At 49.7% G+C, this 23,467-nt stretch overlaps 1 protein-coding gene across 1 annotated transcript in view; it reads right to left on the bottom strand.

Annotated features, from left to right (window-relative positions):
• The window catches only part of PDE10A (phosphodiesterase 10A), a 291,715-nt gene extending 279,019 nt beyond the window's left edge, over window positions 1-12,696 (bottom strand). Inside the window, exon 1 of the mRNA XM_028103383.2 lies at window positions 11,826-12,696. Within this exon, the coding sequence (XP_027959184.2) occupies window positions 11,826-12,696 (871 nt within the window). The remainder of the gene's footprint in view (window positions 1-11,825) is intronic.
• Between the last annotated feature and the right edge of the window lie 10,771 nt (window positions 12,697-23,467).

Raw genomic sequence — 23,467 nt, 5'->3', positions numbered from 1 at the left:
GAATTCAATGCTTCCACAAAGGCGCAGCCAGAGGAGAGGTCTCCAAGGTCAAGGACCGTCTTCCGTCTGGTCTGCCCAGAGCGGCTCCCACACCAGCCCTGGGAATGTCTGCCCGGGGATGAATGAATGCATAAGTTCCCACTGTCCCTGCCCTAAATGAAAAGTCACATCATTGCAACACTGGAGTAAATTATAATAAGCTGCTGTGGCCCCTACAGATGGTGCTGACACGACCACTTGAGGCTCCATTTCCACTCAGTTGAGGAATGCTAGAATGTAAAGCCCACGTTTTCACAGGGAAGACACTCCGTTTCTTGCCAAAATGTAGTGATTTCTACCAGCTGAAGCTGGCTGGGCAGCTCTCCAACGGTTTAAACAATACTTCATTTCTTAAATGTGAACCATAGACTGTTTCAGAGTCAGAAGATACATTAAAATAGAAGTGTTTTTTTCCCCACCCCTTTCAAATCGGTGAGCGACGCTGAAAAGGAACTGATAAGAGAAGCATGAGAGGTACGGATGCATGCGATTTTTTTTTTTTTTTTAATATTCATGGTTTGACATTTGGGGATCTTGTGTAGAAGTAAGTGGGAGGCTAGAGGAAGACAGAAGTGAACCAACCTCGGGTCTGAAAAATCAAACTATGATCTCAATAGGAAGATGATAAAAAACACAACAACAAGGAAAGATCTCCTCAACCACAGAGCAGGTGACAAATAGTTAAATGGCATTTCTGTAAATTGTTGTTTGGAAATTTAATTTTCGAATAGGTAAATTATGTTATTCAAAACTCAACACGTATATAAAAAGGATGTATCAGGAGTCTCTCTACAACTCTTGCTCCCTGTCCCCACCCATGCCACCGAGCAGGACTGGTCCATTGACCAAATGGTCCATTGACCATTTCCGAGTTCCTGCCCGGTTTCCACATGCAAGTACAAGCAAATACAAGTATACGCGTCTACTGTCCTCTCTGACACAAGAATGTGTGCATACTGCTTTACGTTTTCCTTTCTTCACACAGCAAGGTACCTGGAAGATCCTTCATGCATCTGGATCACTGCTGCAAATTTTATTTAGCCAGACCCCCGTGGCTAGACATTTACATGGTTTTCAATGCTCTCTTTCAAACGATGCTGTAATATTTTAATACCTTGTTAAGTCACTTTGCCTATGTGTGAGTGTAACCGAATGATAAATTCCCAGAAGGAGAATTATTACTTCATTGGGTACATGCACTTTTGATACTGATCAATACTGCCAAATTGCCTGCTTCAAAGGTTGGACCAATTGATACTCCCACCAGGAATGTATGGGAATACCTTTTTCCTCACAGACTTGTCAATGGTGTAGCAAGTTTGTTAATCTTTGCAAATTTGACAGGTGAAAATGCTACCTTGGTGTTATTTTAAATTGCATTTATTTTATCATGAATGAGGTTGAGAATCTTTTTTTTTCCATAGCCATTCACTTCTTTTTCTAGGAACTATGTGTTCATTTCCTTTGACTGTGTTTTATTAGGTTCTTTGACTTAACCATTTCTAGGAGCTCTGTTTGTACCAGGACGGTGAGCCCTAGCTGTGATAGGAGCGGTCAGTGCTTCCTTCTAGGGAGGATGGTTGAGAACTAAAAGAAATCTCCCGCGGCTGGAGCACAGAGGCGCTGGCGGAAGCTGAATGGCCACGGGCAGAAAGACTAGGGGCTCCGGCACAGCAGCCTTCCAGGAATCTGGTAGAACTTAACTCATGGTACTGAGGGTCATAAAAAGTCTGTTACTGTAGATTCACGCATCAGTCTTTTCTTTGACTATTTCTGGATTCTGGATTTTGAGTCACACTGAAGGGGTCTCCCCCCATTCCAAGGCTAGGAAGGAATCACCTCACTTTTTTGTCTTTTTATGTTTCCTTTAAAAAAAAAAAACTATTCAAACTTATGATCCATTTGGAATCTCTTCTGGAGGTGCAGTAAGAGGTATGATCTAATCTTGTTTTTGTCTACATGACTTCCTAGTTGTCCCCAAATCATTTTATTCAATAGTCTATTTTTACCCCTAGAAAAGACAACACTTTTAAAATATTCTAAATTCCTTCATGTGTCTGGCTGGGTCTGTTTTAAGACTTTTCTATTCTGTTGCATTGGTTTATCTATTCACATGCCAGGACCACACTGTTTTAATTGCTGACGTTTTATAACAAAGTCTTTCCTTAATATGCCTTAAAATAATTGGATATGTTTAATCATGAGACATAAAGAGTATTATCCTAAAAAGGCATGATGACCGATGAGACAAGAATGTTTGAAGAGTAAACTGCTGGTCTTGGGACAAAAAGAAAATCTGAAAATGGATATAATCCTGACAGTAGTGATAAAATACATAATTACCAAATCTAGGGAGCCATAGTAATCAAGCCTTGTGGATATCATTTTAAATGTTTATTTTGGGAGCTGCTAAAACTATAATGCAGAAACACATAATTATATCATGTACGAATATGTTCAATTTGAATTCCACATACTCATGATGCTTTTTTCCCAGCAGTGACCTGCTCTTCATGCAAAACTGCTTCTTACACAGTACTTACCAACTTTTAAAAGTCCAAAATATGCTCGCATTTTTATAAATAATTCATGATGTCGACACACATGGCACTGTTTCAATACCTTCATAAGCAACGCTTTCTCTTTGCTACTGTAGAAAATGTTTTTGTCAAAGTAAAAAGCTTTTTATCACTGTCTCAGGAAATAAAACCGAGGCACCCCAAATGCTCTAAACACATCTCTCCCTCCTTCCCTTCAGCTGGTGGTGCTTGCCCCACACTGAGCCCCACACCCCTGTAGCTGTGCGCCCAGACATACTGCACTCTCGGTAACTCAGAAGCACTGGTCACTGGTGTCAAACAGTGTTTTTGGAGTACATGGGGAAAAAAATGAATCAAATGATGTTTCAAGTTATGCTAAAATTCAAGCACCACGTTACTTATTTCATTATTGCCTTCCTTTTGGGAAGGCTAATATTCTTAAAGGACCATTTTGATCATATTCTCCCACCTAAACCCCTTCGCTTACTTATTCTTTAGACTTATTGTCTAATTGCTTGGCAATGTGCTAGGCATTGAGGTTAAGAAAATGAATAAAACATGCTTCCTGCCCACGGGAAGGAAGGGAGACAGTACCAGCCCCAGGCACCGGGGGGGGGGGGGGGGGGGACGCCGATGAGGGGACGGTGAGCAAGCCCAGGGAGAAGGAGGGAATTCCCAGAGGCGAGCGGATGGCAACTGGAAGGAAAGGACCCCATCGGAGGGGACATGCTGATGGGGGGCGAAAGTTCTCCAACCAGGAACAGTTTGGCACTGGAGGAAGTGGAGGGGAGATGAGGCGGCAGACGGGGCGGGGGGGGGGGGGGGGGACTCCCTGCGCCGAGAGCTTCGTCCCAGGGCAACGATGTCATTAGAGTGTTCTCCCCCCTGTGCACCCGTCTTCAACCGTCACTGCTCAAAGGTGCCATGATTGCCCTTGATCTTGTCTGTAAACCACCGCCCTCCTCCGAGGCAGCATCTCCTTGAACGAGGAGGTCTGTGGACATAGTTGTTGCCAGCGGGCAGGGCAGCAACTGGAACCCAGATGCTGGATGAACACGTGCCTGTCACATGACCCAACGGCCCTGTGCTTGGCCCTCCCGCCCCTCCCCAGGACGCACATGTAAGGACCTCCACAGGGCGACTCCACAGCCTGTCCTCCGCCGCCTCACACTGCCTGTACCTTCGCTTCTCTTCCGCGTGAAGCGCTCGCCACCAGACCCCTCTGCGCCCGCGCTCGCGCTCTCTCGCTCTCTCTCGCTCTCTCTCTCTCTCTCTCTCTCTCTCTCTCTCTCGGGCATTCTTACCACAGTTCTTCCCCTCAGGCCTCCGCCAGGCAGTCCCTCAGCTCCACACACCCCAGACCTTGCCGCCTCCAAGAGACAGCTCCAATTTCATCCCAGTGGGCAACGTTCATCAAGATCTGTACTGAGAGCTTCAAAGCGTCCGCCCTTCCCGCTTCAGGGTACCTGCCCACGCGGACGGGGCGCGCGCTTACGCCCGCAAGGCTCTCCGCACGCAGCCAGGGGGCGAGGCTGCCCGGACGCGAGCTGGCCTCCCAGGACTTTCCCCCTGAGCAGCTCTCGGTCACGCCCGTCACTGGCCGGACCGTCCGGCCACTGACCCACCTGCGCGGGGCCCCGCGCCCCGACTCTGCTCACGGCTGGCTGGAGCTGCCTGCAGGGGCGGGGGGCTCTCGCGTCAGTTTCCCACCTTCCCACGGCGCCCCTCCCTGCACCCCAAGCCCCCCAGCCGCCACACTGGCCGTCCACAGCTCTCACTGCAGAGAGGGCCCCCTTCCAGGGGTCCAGTGTCCCCGGCTTCCTTTCTCCATCTTCTCGAAGGCTTGCTCTGTTCTCTTTCTCCTCTTTCTTCGTCCTTCTCAGCAAGTAACGTTCTCACGCCCATCCCACCTGGGGAGAAGCCAGCTCCCGGCGGCCTGCAGCGGGACGCCCTGGGGCTCTCTCTCACCTTTCCCGCCCTGAGGGCTACACCGGTAACCCGGCCCCGAGCATTGGTCTCCGCCGACTCTTTGCCCCATGGAAAACGGGTCTGCATCTCTGCCACCGCACTCAGAATCCCTGGACGCGGCCCTGACGGCCCCTGGCTCCGCGAACTTACTTGATCTCCGGGGCACACGGCTCCTTCCGCGCGGCGGTGCCCCCTCCCGATTCCAGGGCGCGTTCTGTTCCATTTCGCCTCCTCTCCGGCTCACTCCTCCTCCGGGTTCTCCATGGTTCCCCCTTCGGCTCCTGTCACACAGGCTTCTGTCTCCCCTGCTCACGCGGGTCACGGCAGGTGTCCATTCAGAGCCGGGGCTTCTACTGCTACCGAGGAGTTCCAAAGCCTCATCTCCCACCCGCTTCCCTCTGCGGCTGCCCAGACAGCCACCCCGTCGTTCCACACCCCGTGCGGGGGAAGCTATGGCAGCGCGCAGCCGTGTGCTCGCGGCTCCCTCCGGCTGCGCTGGGGGCCCGCGGCGCACAGGGGTCCTGGGCACACGCGCACTGGGGGCCCAAGCCCGAGGCTGTGAACGCGGCGATTACTCCGGGCTCGGCAGCCTTGCTCCATGCACCCTCCGACTGCCAGACTTGACTCATCCAGCTGCCTTCTGAACGCCCCACTACGCTGTGCAGTAGCTGCCAAAAAACACAACACCGGATCCCTGCCCACTCCCGGTGGGCCCCTTCTCAGGCTTCCCCTTCACACAGTCGGGCAGGGGCCCAACTGCTCCCCTGAAAGCCCAGGCACCACTCTTGCCCCCTCCCCCTTCCCTTAACCACACACCCAATCCACCTGCACGTGTTGCATTCTCGGCCTCCAAACTCCTCCTGAAGCCACAGTTCGTTGCCACGCCGGTCACCCGTCCCTTGTCCTCCCTACTACAGTGGCCTCCATACACTCAGTCTCCAGGACAGCCCCTGCATTCACTCACTGAACTGCAGCCAGAAGGAGGTTCTTGGACCACAAAGCACATAATCCCCACTAGTTTAAAACCTTCCAGTAGCTCTCCCTTGCTCATGCAGTAACATGCAATTTTCCCCCAACTTACAAAGCCCCAACCTGGCCCGTTTGCTCTGTGGGCTTCACTCCACACCACTGCTCTGGTCTGTACCCCGGTTCTGGCAACAGGTGCCCTCATTCTGCCCCCCAACCTGAGACTCCCTCTGCTTGGGCCACATGGGCCATTCAGACCCCGGGCGGACTTCCCCTACACAGAGAAACCCTCACAGACCACCCAAACTAAAGGAGCTGTCCCGTCGACTCTCGAGTTTAACTCCAGGTATAGCTCTTGTGGCATTTGGTACTTCTCATACTTGATGGGTTTTTTTTCCTTGGTATGCTCGACTGGTTCACGTCTACACCACAGAATGCAGGCACCATACAATCAGAAATACCCATACCAACCACCGTGCTGACCAAAGAGGTGCCAATTCCAGTATTTCCTGGTCTTTTATCCTTTTCTCTGGACAAGGAACCACCACGACCACCACCAGCCCTACACACACACACACACACACACACACACACACACACACACACACACCCCTTCCAATCCAGAAACTAAGGAGCCATCAGACCCCTGCCTTATCCAGTCACCCAGTCCTATTAATATCACTTGCTCCCTATGGCTTCTCTCTCCCCTACTTCTCAGGTGCATGCTCCCCATCTGGATTCAGCCTCCCACATATCCTCACCTGGCCGATTACGCTGCCCCTGGCCACACAGCAGCCCAGCACCCCCACGGGAGGCAGTGGTCTGCCAGCCTTTCTACCTTACCTCTCTGTGTGTAGTCCTTCAGAGGGGTTCACAGTAACCACGAGATCCTGAGTGTTAGCCCAAGAGAAGCCTCTCTCCTCACCACCACCCCCCCCCACGCCTCACCGCAGCTATTTTCCCACAGCAGCCTCTGGCTGTGCCCTCTGCAAGCCAGCAGGGCCTCCCCGAGGCTTCGCTCCCCCGTGCTTGGACAGGAAGAACCCCTCCACCTCAAGACTCCTCTTGGCTCCTCTGTGAGATCCTTTCAGGGCCTGCCAATCAGCTGGTGCTCCGTTTCCTGTCCCTAGAGCACCCCGTACTGCCTCTGCGAGGGACTCTGTCCGCAAACTGTCTGCCTCACCTGCTAGCTGTGGGCTCTTGGGGCGCGGACCCTGTCTCCCCCACGGTGGGATCCTGGCACACAGAGGCTGAGGCCAAGTCAGTTTTCAATGAGTGGCCTTCAATTCCTAGGTTCCCTTTCCACAAGCACCACGTTGTTGTTTTATGTTTCTTTTCACCTTTGAATTTCCAAAACAAATATTAGGGCACCTTCAGTTCATACATCAGCCACTGTTACAGTCTCAGGGATATAACCAAAAAAGACAAGCTCCCTCCCTCAGGCTCTCACCAAGCTTGCTTTCTGCACAGGGAAGACAGGCAATAGAGAAGCAGGCCAGTAAATGAGCAAGAGAATTCCAGAAAGTGGTAAATGCTACAAATAAAAGCAGAGTGCTAGGCATCTTCTGTTTCCTTTGTAAGATCTTGAGCTACTCTATCACTGTGGAGTTTTCCCTTAGACCAATTTAGATCAGCTGGAGGAGCTTGATTTACATTTTAAAAGGAAATTAAAATGTTTTGAATTACAACTAAGAGCGTTCTTTTTAAGGGAGAAATATTCCTTTTTCATGAAAATTATTTTTTCTTTCCTTCCCAGACTGCCAGAGCTGTTTTTAAACAAACAAAAATTAACAATATATTGATGAGAAGTTCATCACACCAGGTTTAACCTGCTTTATAGTAAACAAAATCCTAACACTTACTTAATTATCTAGCACTTTTTTCCCTGTGATGAAGGACTCTTAAGATCCACATTCTTAGCAAGTTTCAAATACGCAACACAGTATTATTAGCCATAGACACCATGTTGTACATTATATCCCCATGGCTTACTTATCTTATTGCAATGCATTTCTTTTCCCAAGGGACAGAGAAAGTTTTATGTGCAAAATTATCCAAGGGTAAGACATCAGACTGACGTGAGAGAAGACACTGTCCTCTGTTTCCGCTACCTCTGATTTAGATTTTTAGGGATTATCTTTGTTCATGTAGGTTTTTTGAAACTAAAAGAGGAATTCTGTGAAATTTAAATTAACACCCCTTAGCAGTTCCAGCCAAACAGTGTGGCCCGTGGATTTCAGCCCTTCTGACTACTCCAGCCACAACAGACATGGACATCTCCACGGACACCTGGTCTACCATGACCTGCACCCTGGCCAGGCAGGGAAAATTGACAACTCCGCTTTCCTGGGTATCTTGGTAGGTATCCAGATCCGTATTTCAGGTCCTTGGAAGGAACAGTCATCATTATTTTCATCTACCTCAAACAATTTGCGCTGACTAGGGACTCAGTGAACACCTGTTGGTTGGCTGTGAATTGACTTGACCTCCATTCCTGTTGCTGTGCTTCTGGCCCCACACCCTCAGCAACCTCTGTCTCACCAATGCTGTAAAAAGAAGCTACATGAGAAGTGTAGCGTAGCTTCTGTGTGTTACACACATTTGCTCTTAAAAGGAACCCTATTTATCTCAGTGTGCTCAAGTGCTGACCGCGTAGTATCTTCAGGCTCAAGAAACAGAGCAAGAGTGGTTAGGGGTTGATGCAGAGCATATTTCAAAACTACCATTTCTGGAAACACACACATTTTCTGTTGTGAACATTTGAAAAAGACACAATACACTGTAGTCTGAAGCAGCGTCTGTGGACGGCATTCACAAATCTTTGCCATGTTCTTTACCTTGCTCCCTCTGTCCCCTCCGCCCTGACCAACCAGCCCTTTCCTTTTTCTACAGCTCTGCACCATTCAGAGTAGGCAGCTGTAGAGAGACAGGAGCACTGGTGAGGTAGAGGAAATCTCGGAGAGACTCTTCTGACTTCTGAATGTCCTTAAGGCAGTATTCTCAAGCTCTCTTCTCTGCTCAGATACCTCTCCTGCAATTTCCACCACAACACCAAGTACAGACAAGGTGAGTTGTTTTTTCCAGAAATCACAGCGTGACTTCTTGACTTTCCTCTGCATGCATGTACACACACACACACACACACACACACACATGCATGCGCACACACACTGATGCAAAGTGGACTTCTCCATTCTTTCTGGGAGGATCTGGGATCTCCAAGTGCAGAGATGGCTTTCTGTTCCAGTCAGCAACTTTTGAAGCAGTGATGTGCTGAAGCCCTGAGCCCGAGGACAAGGTCAGAGGTCAACATTTAAAAGGTGGATGGCAGATGAGGGGGAGTCAGGCATGACTGGACAGGAAGGGAGCATGACCACCCACCTATGAGCCCTGGGCGTCAATGCTAAACCTGCTTCCTGGAGGATCTCTTGGTGAACTCCTCTTGGACCATGGCCAGGCCAGGGCAACACCTGGCAACTGGCAGTAGCTTTTAATAAATGTTTGTTCCATGCATTACTGAGCAAACCAGTGAATCAGTGTGAACCAAAATGCAAAACCAAAATGGGCAAGAATGGAACCAGGATATCCAACTTCCAACCCATGAGTTGCTTTTTGTGAGGATAAAAATAAAAACCAGCGTTCCTAGAAACAGGAATTGGACACAGCAGCCTTTATGTGACAATTGGATTGTTAGACCCAGAAGAGACCAAACGGAAAGGTAAAAAAGAGAATAAACGTGCAACAATTAAGACACGTCTGTATACATTTGGGCATTTTTCCATTCTTACAGAACCCAGAATTCATTTTTACTGACAAATATCAAAAAGTCTGCCAAGATTCTGGTACTTCACCAACTCAGACAGATGAAGACTATCATGCAGCGAGACAGAAACAAAGACCCCAAAAGTGTCAGAGCAGAAACTGGTTACTGTCCTTTGAGCGTCCATTCAGCCTCTTCCCCACTTCTGCCTAATAACAGATTGTGCTTAAGAGTACTTTCATACTTAGCACCTTAGCAAAATCCCAAAGAAGACCTTGTAGCCTCTTGTTCCTATTCAAACCCCAGACTACTCCTTGCTGACTTGGTTCAAGGGAAGAAAACACACACAGAAAGACAAAACCCAGCAATTCTTGAGTGTGACTATCACTGGGCTTCTCCCAGCCAGAACTTTCTGCAGAGTGGGTCCCTTCTGATGGCTTTCTTCTCTAGGTTCTCTGTCCTTCCAAAGGGAAAGCCTGCTGGGAACCTACTAGTTCAGCCTCATTCAACCTGGACTGTTCATCTTTATCCCGCCCCACAACATCCCTGGCAAGGTACCCCCACCCAAACTAACAAACCCCAAAAGAGCAAATACAAACAGAAACTTCATCATTTTAGGAAACCCTGTTCCACCCAAATGCTCACACCCCTGTCTCCTTGCCACTGCCCTCTCCCCACAGGCAAGGCATGGCACTCTTCCCTTCCCACACACACCCCAACAGCCAAATGTGAAACGTAGATGTTTATTTAGAATGCACAAATGCACGTGGAAGGGAACAGACAAGAACCCCAGTTCTAGGCCCAAGGCTTAACCAACACACTTCGGAACTCCTTGGGAGCTCCATGCTCTCACCCCACCTTCAATTCGTGGCACATCCGTGTCCATTTCAGTAAGTAAAAATGTCCACATCTAAGGGCAGCAGGGCGCGACACCTCATGCCCCGACCACATCCCCCGCCAAATGCAGCATCTAAAAATCAACCAACACCGGCGGGGCGGGGCGGGGCGGGGTGGGGGGTGGGGGGGCGGCCTGAGGAAGCAGATGACTGGGAGCTGCGTCTGACTACGGGAGACTACAGGATGGAGGAGTCGGGAGGGGGGTCCAGGGACCACGCCTAGCAGTCCTATCAGGGCCACGGTCAAGTAGGGGCAGAAACAGCCGCTGGGCAGCCGGGGTGCGCCGTGCGAGAGGCCGCTGGACCACGCGGCCCGGGTGGATCCCCGCGCCCAGGAGGCGGGATCGCTGGGGGCTGTAGGGCCCGCACATGACACGCTCGCAGGCCCAGGGGCTGCACCCCAGCGGCGCTCAGGCGGGCAGTGTGCCCAGACAAGTACCAGCAGCGAGGTTGGGCTGGACCCCAAGTGCCCAGGGACGAAGACTGCCCAGGGCTGGGGAGTGAGCGGCAGATGGGAGCAGGAAGCCAAAACGCGACCCTGGAGAGTCTGCCGGGAGAAGGCGCCGCGGAAACGCGGTTCCCAGCGAGCAGCAGACAAAGGCTCGGGTGCGCACGCGGTGGACGGTGGCGCCCGGGCTCCGCGCTTAGGGCCAGGAAGAACCCTGCCCAACCCGGCTGGCGCCGGAGTCGCCCGGTGCCCCGCGGGTGCGACCTTCGCCACTCCCCACCCCCAGCCCCAGGTCTCCCGTCCTCACCTTGCTCGCCCTCCATCCACAACAACGGCGATCCCCTCTTCTGCGCACCGGGCGCCTCTTCCCTTAACATCTTCCGCCTCCTGCCTTCTAGCAAACCTCTGCCTTGACTCTTCTGCTCAGCCTTGCCCCCCTCCCCCGCGACACGCCTTCTACCACCCCTGCTCCAGCACGCTCTCAGCCCAGCACCCGGGACTGGGGAGGCGGGGCGGCCTTAGTCGGCCCGGGGGTCCGAACCCGCGGCGCCTTCCTCCACCCTAACGCCCCATTGTCCTTCCCTTTACCAGCCCAAGCACCAGCTAAACCCCGGACCTAGAGAAAGTGGACTCTTAGTGGAGGTGCACCTATTGCACTCCGCTAGTCCACGCTCTGGAACAGGGTCACTTGCAGCGGGGGCGGGGAGGGGAGAGACCTGGGCACCGACACTGAACCCGGAGAACCGCGAGTGCCTTCACCTTCGGGAGCGTGGAGATCCGGTGTCCTGGCCTGCCCTCACCCGGCCAGGGGACCCAGCGGGCGGGACCTCCAAGTGGAAGGAAGCGCGTTTCTTCCAGCCTCACTGGTCCCAGGCTAAGAGGAGAGGAGCCTGGCGTAAGGGGTCACGGAGTAGAGACTGCAGCGACGGGCCGGGCAAGTGTGGCCTCAAACACCACCGGGGGACCCGAGGCGGGCAGCGGGTCCCGTTCTCACCGCGCGGCGCTCGCCGAGCTCCCGGGTCACCCTTCCCCCGCACGCACGCGGAGCCTGGGAAACCCCGGTGTCCCGGCGCTGACGGACGCTCCCGCGCGCCACCAATGTGCCTCGAGCCTCCCGTCCTACAGTGAAGCCCACTGGGCGCCAAATGCCCCGGGCACAAGCACCCTGCGCGCCCCCGACTGCGGGGAACGGGGAGCCCGGTACTTACTGGGGCTCAGGAAACACTCCGTCAACCTTCGGAAGCAGCTCGCATTATTAGAAGGTCCATCTTCCATGTCGGAGCCGAAGAGCAGGGAGGACGCGGCGGCGAGGGCGAAGCCGGCGCCTTGGGGCCGCCGCGGATTTCGGCCGCCGCCGCCTGGGCTGGGGCCGGGGCAGCCCCCGCCGGCGCCCGGGAAGCCGGGGGAGCCCGCGCGGCGGGCGGCCGGGCCGAGCGGGAGCCGGAATCCGGCGCGGGCTGGGAGCAGCAAAGCCTGGAGCGCAGAGCAGAGGAAGAGCCGCCGCCGCCCGCCGCCGCCGCCGCCGCCGCGGGGACTACTGCTGGGAGGGGCGCTCAAGGGAGCTGCCTCGGGTCCTCCTCCGCCGCCGCCGCCGCCGCCGGCCTCGCCACCGCCTCCTCGAGCCGCCGCCGCCGCCGCTGCGCCCTCCCCTCCCGGGAGACGCACGGGGAGGTGAAAGGCAGATGAGGAGGGGGGAAGGGAAGGAGGGGGCGGGGGGGGCGGCGGCCAGAAGTAAAAGGAAGATGGAGAGGAGGAGGGGACAGGGGAGGAGAGGGCGAGCGCGAAGGGAGCGCGGGCCGAGCCCCAGCCGCCGCTGCCGCGCGCGCACAGGGCGCCCGGGCCCCCCGCGGGGCTGGCGCGGCCTGCGGAGGAGTGGGGCGGGCGTGGGGGCGCGGCGCGCTCGGCCCGGCCTCGGCCAGGCAGCTCGTGGGCCGGACCCGGGCCCATCGCGCTCCCCCCGCCGGCAGCGCCGCGCCAGGGCTCCGGGCGGAGTTTGCCGGGGCGGGATCCGGGCTCGTCCCCGGCCGCCGGCAGGGGGGCCTGGGGGCGGGGAGTGAGCGGCTCTACGGGGCTGGCCATGGCCCTCCGCCCTGGGCCGCGGTGGGGCAGGCCGCCGGCGGGAGGGGCGCGCCGCGAGCCCGGACTCGGCGGGCTCCGCCCCCGCAGGACCTGCCTTCCCCGGCCGGTCGGCCCGAGCGCGGGTCTGCTCCTCCTCTCCGGTCTGCCGCGCCCCTCCCGGCCCAGTCTTCACATTGCGTCCCGCTCTGGGTGCGGGAGGACCTCGGGCCGGGCGCGAGTTCCCGGCGGCGGCGCCTGGCTGCCGGCTGGCGCGCACAATCGGCGTGCTCCCGGCCGGGGCGAGGGGCTGCAGAGACGCTGCCTGCAAGCGTGGCGTGGTTTGTGCGCGCTCCGGTGGCTGAGCCTCGGCTACTGCTCGAAAGCAGCGGAGAAAAGCGCCGCAGTGCCGCTGCCCGTGGAGGAGGTGGCGGCGGCGGCTGCAGAAGACGCCCACTGGCGGAGCGGGCGCTCCCCACGCCGCCGCCGCCCTCCCCCACGTAGTGCGCCCCGCCGCCACTGGGCCCCCGGGCTCCAGGTCCCCGCACCACCCGCGGCCCTCTGAGGACGCTGGGCGCCCGGGCCCGGGGGGTGGGGGTAGGGGCAGGGGAGCTCCTGCGTCTCTGTGGGGCGTCGTCACATCTGGGTCTGGTGTTCCGGATTCTAAATTCGCCGCTTAGCAGCTGCTGCAGCTGTGCGCTGCTGGGCAAGCCACGTCGGCCTGTCCCTTGCCCGAGCCAGCGAACCCTGGCTGGCCAGCAGCTCCAACCGAGCTATGCTCAGAGCTCCCGGGAGAGGAGTTCAAACTCGGACGTTTGGTTGGAGTTTAAATCAACGCACAGTGTTTCCAATGAACTGAGATTTAGAAAGCCTTTTCATCCTCCAGGACTCCCTTTGCAAAACACACTTTAAAAAGAACTTCGTGCGCGCAGCCCAGTTTGCCCGGTAAGAATGGAAAGGGCAATTATGGCTCCAAAAAGAAAAACTGCGAGATCATCCTCCCAAAGTCCTGAGGACCACTTCCTCACCTGCGGCTTTTTGGGACAACACCCCGCCCCGTCCCCGCTCCATGCCCCCTCCTTCCCAGCCCTGACTCCAACAGTTGCTACTGAACTGAAGGGAAATGTGCCGCCCAATGGGCGCTCAGAACAAGGAGCCGCCAGAAGTTTGGGAAGTTGAAGCGCCAGAGCGCACAGATGCGTAGATGCCTGCGTCTCGGCCGGCGCGCTGCACGGGGTCACCACCGCGCTCCGGGTCCGAGTGGGGGGCGCAGGCTTGCTGCAGCGCAGTGGGACGAGCTATCCAGATTCCCTCGACTAGGTCACCTTCCCAGGACTGGAGAACACGCTCCGAAGCCCAGCTTCCACGAAGGGCAAGGCGGTCACCTGAGCGCGAGGCGTGCGCGGCGGTGCAGCCGCTTGGCTAACACAGGGCTAGGGGCCCGGCGTGCGCCCGGCCCCGCGGCCGTTTTTCGCTTTCCACGGTGGTCGGTCCAGTTCTCAAGTGTTTTTTATTTTGAAGTGTGCTCCAGATTCTTCCCTTGTCTCTGCTTTTTCCCACTCCTATCTAAACAACCCATAGTGGAAATGAGCATATTTGTATTTGCACCAAACTGGGCAAACGGGGCGCCTGGGACTTGGTGTGCCTCCCCTCTCCCAGCAAAAGCTGAGGGCGTTTCTGCAATTGCGGGGCGCACTCCGAGCGTCGCGTGTAACAGTCGCCAGCCCTGGCTCTCACTAGGTCGTAATCCCTAAATTTGCGAAACAGGAAAAAGATTCCGGTGACTCTTACCTTACAGAGTGGGTATTTTGCCGTTGCCTTTGCAGTTTTTCGACGAAGGAAACACTAGAACGATCAATCAGCCTCACGGGCGACGCGTCTGAGAGGCGCAGACTCGGTCGTTGAGTATCGGGCGTCGGGAGTTTGCACCCGCTGCGGACCTGGCCGCGCGGGGAGGGTCGCGGGAGGCTGCCCACGGGGCTGGGGAGCACATGCTTCTCCTCGGAGAATTTGCTCTTCATTCTTTTACACGCAAAATGTTTCTCCTTGTCCTTTACGTTTCCTTTGTTGCCTTTTGGAGTGATTAAAGTGGCTTTCCAATTACAAGAAAATGTACATGTAATTCGGGTATAAGTCTCCATATGGGCGCGGTAAGTGGGGCGGGAACCATCAAATATTTGTTCTCTGAGTCTTGGTTAAATCAGAAGATAAACTTTAGATTCTTTCTAACTCTAATGGAATAAAACTTCTTTCTGGCTATTCGTCCTTCTTTTCTCCAAACGCTTGCTGGAAGGCACACGTTTCCTGGACAAATTAAAAACGACAAAGCATGACAACGGAAAAGGAGCACGTCGCGGAGGTGTTTACTGATTATCGATTACATTGGTTCGTGACTCCCTACTTCGTACTGGAGTTCACCTCTGTAAACGTCAGTGTAGTAGGCACCCGGCCACTTTTCCTTTCTTGACGAAATACTGTTTAGTCAAAGATTTAAATTACAAACACACGGACGTAGAGGCTCCGTCACTCACCCCTGTGTTCAGGTGTTGCAACACCGGCAGGATGTGTCTCTTGTGGGTTCTTTTCCTTCTCTTTGAGCTTCTCTAGTGACATATCAGAAGAGGGAGAAGATTGTCACTAAACGTTTGTTACTCCAAACCTTTTGTGAATAAACACATTGGCCCATAATTCAGTAAGCGCCGTTTTCTGATTGTGCCCATAAAGTTTGTGGTGTAGTTATATGTCAGAAGGTTATCAGATTGCAGTACCATTTACACACAACTTAAATTATTAGTTGTAACTCCAGGAGCATGGGATGAGCAGGGGCAGGAAGTCAGACCATTACAGTGCTCTTTGTGAAATAAACGATTTTCTTCATTCTCAACTGAGAAAATGCCATCCTACTGCAAAGAATAAAAACTAAAATAATGTTAAGAGGGCAGTGAACACTGGTAAAGCTGCCAAAATTATGATGATCAATGTTAAATATAAAAGCATTTGTCTCTGCCCTTTTGCAAGAAAAATGATCAGGAAAGAAGTTTATCTGGGTAACTGAAAACTTATGCTTCAGCATCTGCCTGATTATGCTCTCATTTGAATTATTTGTTCTTAAAGGCACTTTAAAACATGGGTCAAGGTAGAGTCTAAGATATTTTTAAATGATTTCCTCATATATTTGTGAAATTTCTTTATAATACTTTAACCATCCACCCCTTTTAATAGCCTGAAGTTTACAATAAATACGGTTAAATTTTATGAAATTTCGGTCAATGTGCAGGCCTGTGTCTCAACTGATTTTATTTTGCAACTTTTGTGATTAGTGCTGACAGCTGTCCATTTCACATTGCTGACTGAGTCTTGATAATCTGTTTTCTCCTTTCAAATGCTAGTAACCTTTCTGTATAAAGATAAGAAACAAGGGCTGATTAAATATTAAACTCATCTACTTATACAGGTAAAGTCTGTTAAAAAGACACATTGTCTTTCCTTGATTTTAAATGTTCTGACTTACAGAAATCTACAGTTTCTGAGAACAATAATTCATAAGCAAGTGGCTCTTGCTCCCAAATTCATAGAAATATGAGCATTTTCATGCCCGATTTTCAATTTAATTGCTAGTAAATTATCAATTTATATGTCACTCAGGCGTGAGATAGAATATCACACAGACCCTCTACATTCTAATGAAATAATTTATTAGCGATTATCTGGCAGGCTGAAAATGGAGTCAGGTGTTGGGCTTTTACTCACTCACCCTCCTAAGCCTCCCACATCCCTCCCTCCTGGTTCTAAGTTTGTCATTCCTGGAAGCCTCCTTCAATTTTTCTTTTCCCTAGCCCACCATAGCTTCGTTGTCTAGACTCCTGGAACTGTTGGGTTTTAATCTGCACATATGAACATTTTGTATTAAATCTCTTGAGAAATGTAATGCAGGTATAATTTGTGTTGACAATTCCATTTTAAACAGCTTGATATCAGGGTCCTGCTACTCTTACCACTCAGAACCTTTCATAAAGGCCAGCATACAATAGGCATTCAATGATTGCTCCCCTACCTGTCACCTGCATGCCCAATGCTTACAAATTTCTTTTAGTGTCGATATTAATAAATCTTGACTAAAGTGAGGGGTGCATGCCCACAGTATTGTTGTAGTCAAGCCTAAAAACCAAAGGTCATTATAATTTAGTAAGAAAACATTATTATAAAGTCAATACACTGTATGGCACAGTCTTGAAAAAGACTAATACGATCAAAAAACCAATTCAATTTCTTCAGCTATCCTTAATATTCTTAGATCTTCAGATTAAATTATTTTTATGAATTCAAACCAATTAACTATAAAACAAACTATGGTTTTTTATTGCTTTATGCTATAAAACAAATAAAAACCAGTATGTTATTTTTCATTTAAAAAAATCAAAATAGTGTTTCATTTTCAATGAGAATATTTTTGATAATAGGCAGATTATTAAAACATTAATATTTCAAATAAGTCTTCTTAAGTACCCATACCTTCTGAAAAGAGGGTTCAGTGTTCTTCTTGATAGATAATGATTCAAGTGGAAATTTTCATTAATTGAAAGCAAAACATTTAATTCCCTCCTAAAAATTAGTTCTGCTTAATGTCTAATGAGTATCTAGCCCTGAGGATATTGGTGTTAGAAAGTACTGCTGTGGTTATATAATCAATACTAAGTTCCTGTGATAACCATGTGAGCATTAACTCTTATATAACACTGCCGTGTTATGACACAGAACTAAATTTTGAAGATGCTGCCATCACAAAATTATCAAATAACTTTAGAGACCCACTGTGATTTGTAGAATGCTGAAGTACCTTTCATTTCTCAAAAACATACAAATCAGAGTATAACCTTGTTGTGTTTAAAGAATACTCAGTGTCATTTAAATAATCAACACTTTCACCAAACTTTTGCAGGGCAGAGATATCAATTACACTTGAGACTGTGTTTTAAGAGTTCAGTAGAAATAGTATGAGAGAATTATATATACATATATATACATACACACACACACACACACACACCCTAAAAGAAATACTTTAAGCGAGCCACAGCCCAATTAAAGCATTTAAGTGGAAAGTGACCACAGGGGGCATTCTGGATAAGAAGCCTACACCAGGGAATAGCTTAAATTCCTCTAGATGGTATGGCTTGTCCCTAGAAACACCTTAGGTACAAACGAGCATAGAGTTCCACGAAAGGTCACCAAAATTCCTACTGAGTCTGTTCCACCATAGTGAGTCCCTTAGTGCCAACACAAATTACTGTGTGGATTGTTAAGTTTGTTTAAAATAAGCACGTCTTTGGGTGCCTGGGTGGCTCAGTTGGTTGGGCGACTGCCTTCAGCTCAGGTCATGATCCTGGAGTCCCGGGATCGAGTCCCGCATCGGGCTCCCTGCTCAGCAGGGAGTCTGCTTCTCCCTCTGACCCTCCCCCCTCTCATGTGCTCTCTCTCTCTCTCTCTCTCAAATAAATAAATAAATAAATTAATTAATTAATTAAATAAGCACGTCTTCATCTATGGCTTGGGAATTCTTTTCTTGTAAGCATTATTTTATTTTAATACCCATATTTTTATGAGGAGCCTTGATATTTATACAAGGAGTTATGAGAAAAAGAAAAATGGTTGGCTCTTACAGATTGTCTCAAAAATGGGGAACAAAATGGCTCATTTAATCCAAAGAATGTATTCTTTTCTGTTCACCTAAAAAAATTGAATAAATAAAAGAAGCCAGGCATGGTCTGGGGCACAAGTGGCCTCTCCAAGTTGTGTCCCAGTCTAGACCAGGACTGGATGGGTATTTAAGGGCATGCGTGGGAGCCCAAGTTCATTCATATGGGTGAATTGTTCTGATGTGAGGCCTTGACTTGTAAAGACCAGTTTCTCCCTGAGCTTCTCTTATTAAAGTGCTCAGGGGAGAAGGAGAGTGAGAGAGTTTCACGCAGTGGTCAAGTGCCCCGGGTTGCTGTCGTGCATTACAGGATGTTAGACACGCGGTTCCCAGGCCACTCTTCCAAAGATTTGGATTGACAAAGGCCCCCGTCTACACAGTCAGCCCGACTTTCTGGTCATGCATGTCCAGTATCTGTAAAAGTATCACTTTACATGGGAGCTGCACCTAGAACTTTGTCTATTCAGTCTTCTGAAATGGATCCTTATGGGAAAAAAAAACACCGCAAGAGCGTTGGTTTTCAGCTGCATGTCTTATCTATATGACTTGACCAAGAGCCAGAGAAATATGCCAGCATCTATCAGACAGGTAGCTGAAGAAAGAAGTTGAGAAAATGCATCTTCCGTCATTTCTGGACACATTCATTTCCTTTGGTTCAGAAATTGGGGTTTAATAACTTGGTGTTCCTGTGTCGCACTGATGAATGTTGTAGTCAACAACAAAGGTAAAGTCAAAAAAGTGGGATGTCCTTTCCAAGCAGGTCATCTGCATGCACATGAAGCTCCCAATAGGAAGCAGTCATCTGATAGGGCTTCATTGTTCCAAACAGAACAGCCAGTAAGTATAGGCACAAGCCCAGCAGGAGGTGTCCTGAATTCAAAGCTGTCTCTTCATTGACTGCAGGTCTCCAGTCAGATTATTGCAATAGAAGGGTGTGCATGAAACTTTACTCTTCTTCTTCTCCCTTCTAGCACTGCATTCTGGTAGAAATTTCCACTTGAAGTTTCCAGAAATCTCTACCTAGGAGTCTTGCACCCTTGGCATATTATCCTGCACTATGCCTACTGGTGTTCAAAATAATCCTACATAAGGACATTTACCCCACTCAAGTAACTCACCATCATGGCTAACGGGAATAAAAAACCATTACTTAGCATATCAACCCAAGTTGAAAAAATATACCAAAAAGCTAAACATATCCTCCTGATGTGAAATCTCCATCATAATTCTCCATTTTACTTTCCACTTCTGAGATGTTTGTCTGCTGTGCACTGACAGCCTCGGGCTGAGGGACATGACCGTGGCAAAGCAGGCAAGTGCCGACTTTGCAGAAGAACACAGCAAGGCTAAGTAGAATTAGATAGTTTGTTGGTTATTTGTGAAAGGACTCGGCTGGCCCAAGCCCAAATCTGGATGCTCGTGGTTGAACAGAGCAGGAAGGGAGCATCTAGAGGCTGCATTTGCTCAAGTGGGCCACCTGGCAGGGGGCCAGGAAAAATAATTCTGCCACACATGGATGGTTAGGGTGGCTTGTGTGGAATCAGAGAGAGAAAGCTGCAGACAGGCAAGTTATTCACAGGTTCTGGGCAGACTGTGTCCACCCTGTCCTTCCAAAGGGTCTGAGGCGGGCCTCTGGTCCTGCAGTGAGCATCCTGATCCGAGGCCGTGTGTCTTGTGCTGTACAAATGGACATACCCCGAATCCACGTCCTAACACGGGCCATCAGAAAATGCAGTTGAGTGAAATACAGAAAGGGAGAGATGCTTGAAGGGGCTTCCATTCAGCTGCTGCTCTCCCACCCTTGATGCCCAGGATTCACACCCTGAGAGCTGGGATGGACCACCACGCACTCAGATTCAACTCACTTGATGACAAAACTTTAGAAACATTAACATGCGCATTCTGAAAGATTCTCCCATTTGGTTAAAAAAAATGGGATTGAACAATTAAAACCAAGTTACAAATGACTGTGGTTGTATCGGATAATCTCATAGAATTGACAAATCCTGACATAATCACCTTAATTTAAATGTGACTATTTCCTATGAAGTTCTTTTCCTAGTTTCTGGAGTCACCCAGAAGCAAAGGCATTGTTTATGGGAAGCTGCTCAGGTTAGAGGCAGCAGAGAAGGCTGATACCTCCCGGGGCCCTCAGAACAGCCCAAAACGCCAGCATCACACACACTTTAGGTGAGGGGCAAAGACGGGAATACATGTGTTCAAACAAAACAAGTGACAGTGGCATGGGCACCCTTTAGATCGATTATGGTAGAGTCTCAACATAGGAAGGAGAGGTGGATCATTATGTTATGGCTGCAAGGCTTCTACTGATCATATTCCACTGCCTTCTTGGGAACTCCTGGCAACTCAAGGAACGATGCTGTATGCATCCATGGCCGAGTCATCTGATCCACTCTTAAGAATAGGCTACACTGGCGAAGAGATGAATTTCATCAGTTTTCAATGTGTCAGTGAGAAGTCACCCTTTTTGGGCAAGAAGGTCATTATTTTTGAAGAATAAAGAATAAAGGATCCTTGGTATAAATTCCCAAAGTCTATTTGTTTTTGTGAATATCATCCAGGGATAGGCAAGAGTGAAACCCTCTTTTGTTTTTAATGATTTTGATTAAATTGTCCTAACCCTCTTCCCCTGAGCCTGGGAAATGCGGTAATTTTATTTTTTTTAGGGATGCAACTGAACACAGTAGCCCATGAGTGATCACAGAGTACTACAACCCCTGACGAGCATAAGTACAGCCCGGGTACTTTTGCCCACTTAATCTGGAGAACTGAGCACATGCACCATTAACAGCCACTTGTGAGTTAAGTCAACCCAGGAGGAGGAAATGAATTGCTCGTTCTGCCACCTTCACATTGACTATTTTGTATACCTCTCTATGAATGTGTTCATTATGACTGTGCTCAAAAGACTCAATTAATTTACTCCCATAACTGCTTCTAACAGCCCTCAGAAGTAGCTTTTATGGCGAGGATTTAGGCCCATTTTGTAGATTCTGCACACATGGCATAAACCTGATGAAAAGCAGCTATGGTGGGCAAATTAGAGCTCTTGATTTCCCCTTCAGTTATATATTGTGTGCTTTATTCTCTAAGGCAAGAAGTTAACATTCAGTATTTCCAGATTTCTGTTTATTAAGGTGAAATCATTTTAAACAGGGCTCAGTGAAAATGCTCTTCCCATAGAAAAGCAAGCCCGCACATTAAATCACTCTAGTTTATAGCTGGGCTAGTATATATACTATGAAAGTCTATTCATCTATTATGTGCCAGATTCTATTTCTTAAGTAGCTATAAAATACAGGTGAAATCTGATTTTATTGTTTGATCTCTGATTTCAACAAGTCCAATACAAATAAGTTTTCAAAAGAGAGATCAATACAAGGGGATCATTAAAATATCCCTTTGAATCTTGCATTTAGAAACTGATTCTAGTTAAAAACAGATTTCCACAAAGTTTATCAGAAAATTCATTAACTGCATCAAGGGATGCCCTACTCACATAAAACTAACTGGTCAATGGTATAAAGCGGTGTCTCCCAGCTCGATCACAGCTTTTAATACCTGGCAAATCACTGTGTCCCACTGCAGATGTGAGTTTTTATTGGATATAAAAGAGTACTCCCCACCCCCCGCCCTTTACGATGGATTAAAATAAGGTGGCAGCATTGGGCCCAGCCCGCTCCTAGCAACTGACCCTGAAACTAACCCATTAACGATCAGCTGGTCCTCTCTACCTGAACTCTCCCAGAAAGACAACAGTCGCCGAGCACCGGGTCACTCTGAAGGAAATATACTTAGTGAATTTTTAAAAGAATTTTTCACATCTCTTATTTGGCTTGTAAAATTCACAGGGTAGAAGAATTACACTGACAATTCCTTGGCACTGTGAGAGCATTAATGTGGTAGTATTGGCAGGACAAGGGGACGGTACGTGGATTCTATCTGGTGGAGGCTGATTTTAAGGGTATAGTAAAAGTGTAGATTCACAATCACAAAATACAAATTGAAAGTTTCGTAACAATGGTTTCCTAACAATGGAAGAGTCCAAAATTCGTGTAAATGGTTTTAAACAAGAGCCCAAACTAAATGGAGGGAGTTATAGTACCATCACAGAAACTTGCTTCCAGAAAGCCACATCGGTGGGAGTACAGGAGTTCGGAATGGCAAACAATTTAAAGGGGACAAAATTATGGTTAATTTGTTGAATAAGCGGTCACCAGGCACAGCATAGCTCTGAAGAAAATATAATTAGTGAGGGGCGCCTGGGTGGCTCAGTCACTAAGCATCTGCCTTCGGCTCAGGTCATGATCCCAGGGTCCTGGGTTCGAGTCCCACATCAGGCTCCCCGCTCAGCAGGAGGCCTGCTTCTCCCTCTGCCTGCTGCTCCCCCTGCTTGTGCTCTTACTCTCTCTCTCTCTCTCTCTGGCAAATAAATAAATAAAATCTTTAAAAATATATATATATATATAATTAGTGAAAATTCGAGCTCTTCGAGAACAGACAAGATTGAAGGAGCGGAAAAAGGCATTGGCCCGGACCAGTAGCATGAGTGTGCGAACTCCACCAGCGCGCTTAGGCAGAATTGGATTTACGAAAGTCAGCATCGCATATGAGAGTCGGTAACTTCACTTCAATGGGAAAGTTGTATTCCAAAAACAAGAAAAGCATAGCAGTTCAATATGACTTACTTAACTGCCTATATGTATGTATGTATTTGATCCATGTAGCTTCTCCGTTGGTTTTGGAAAGATGGTTAAAGCCTGGGCCCCCAGAGGGCAGGAATGCCTGTGCTGGGGTAGCCAGACACACCCCTCTGAGATCCTGGGACCCTCCATCCACAGCTCAGGCCTCTGCAGCCACTTCCGGTTTCAAAGAATCCATTTATGTATTTGCCTTTAGATTCTCTTATTTTATATATTAGTTTCAGTTGTTTACGAATCTCTTTTTACGCTTTCATTTTTTGTTTCCTAATTATTTATGATGTGTACTTGGTTCCTTTATTTCTAGCCTCTCTTCTTTCATATTGAAGGCATTTTTGGTCATACATTTTCCCTGAGTTGAGCGTTCGAAGATCCCATA

Source organism: Eumetopias jubatus, unplaced genomic scaffold, assembly GCF_037043125.1.
Source record: "Eumetopias jubatus isolate StellerSeaLion01/CBP00866 unplaced genomic scaffold, mEumJub1_p1.0 scaffold_6, whole genome shotgun sequence".
Taxonomy (NCBI): domain Eukaryota; kingdom Metazoa; phylum Chordata; class Mammalia; order Carnivora; family Otariidae; genus Eumetopias; species Eumetopias jubatus.
This window is presented reverse-complemented; position numbering and strand designations above follow the sequence as displayed.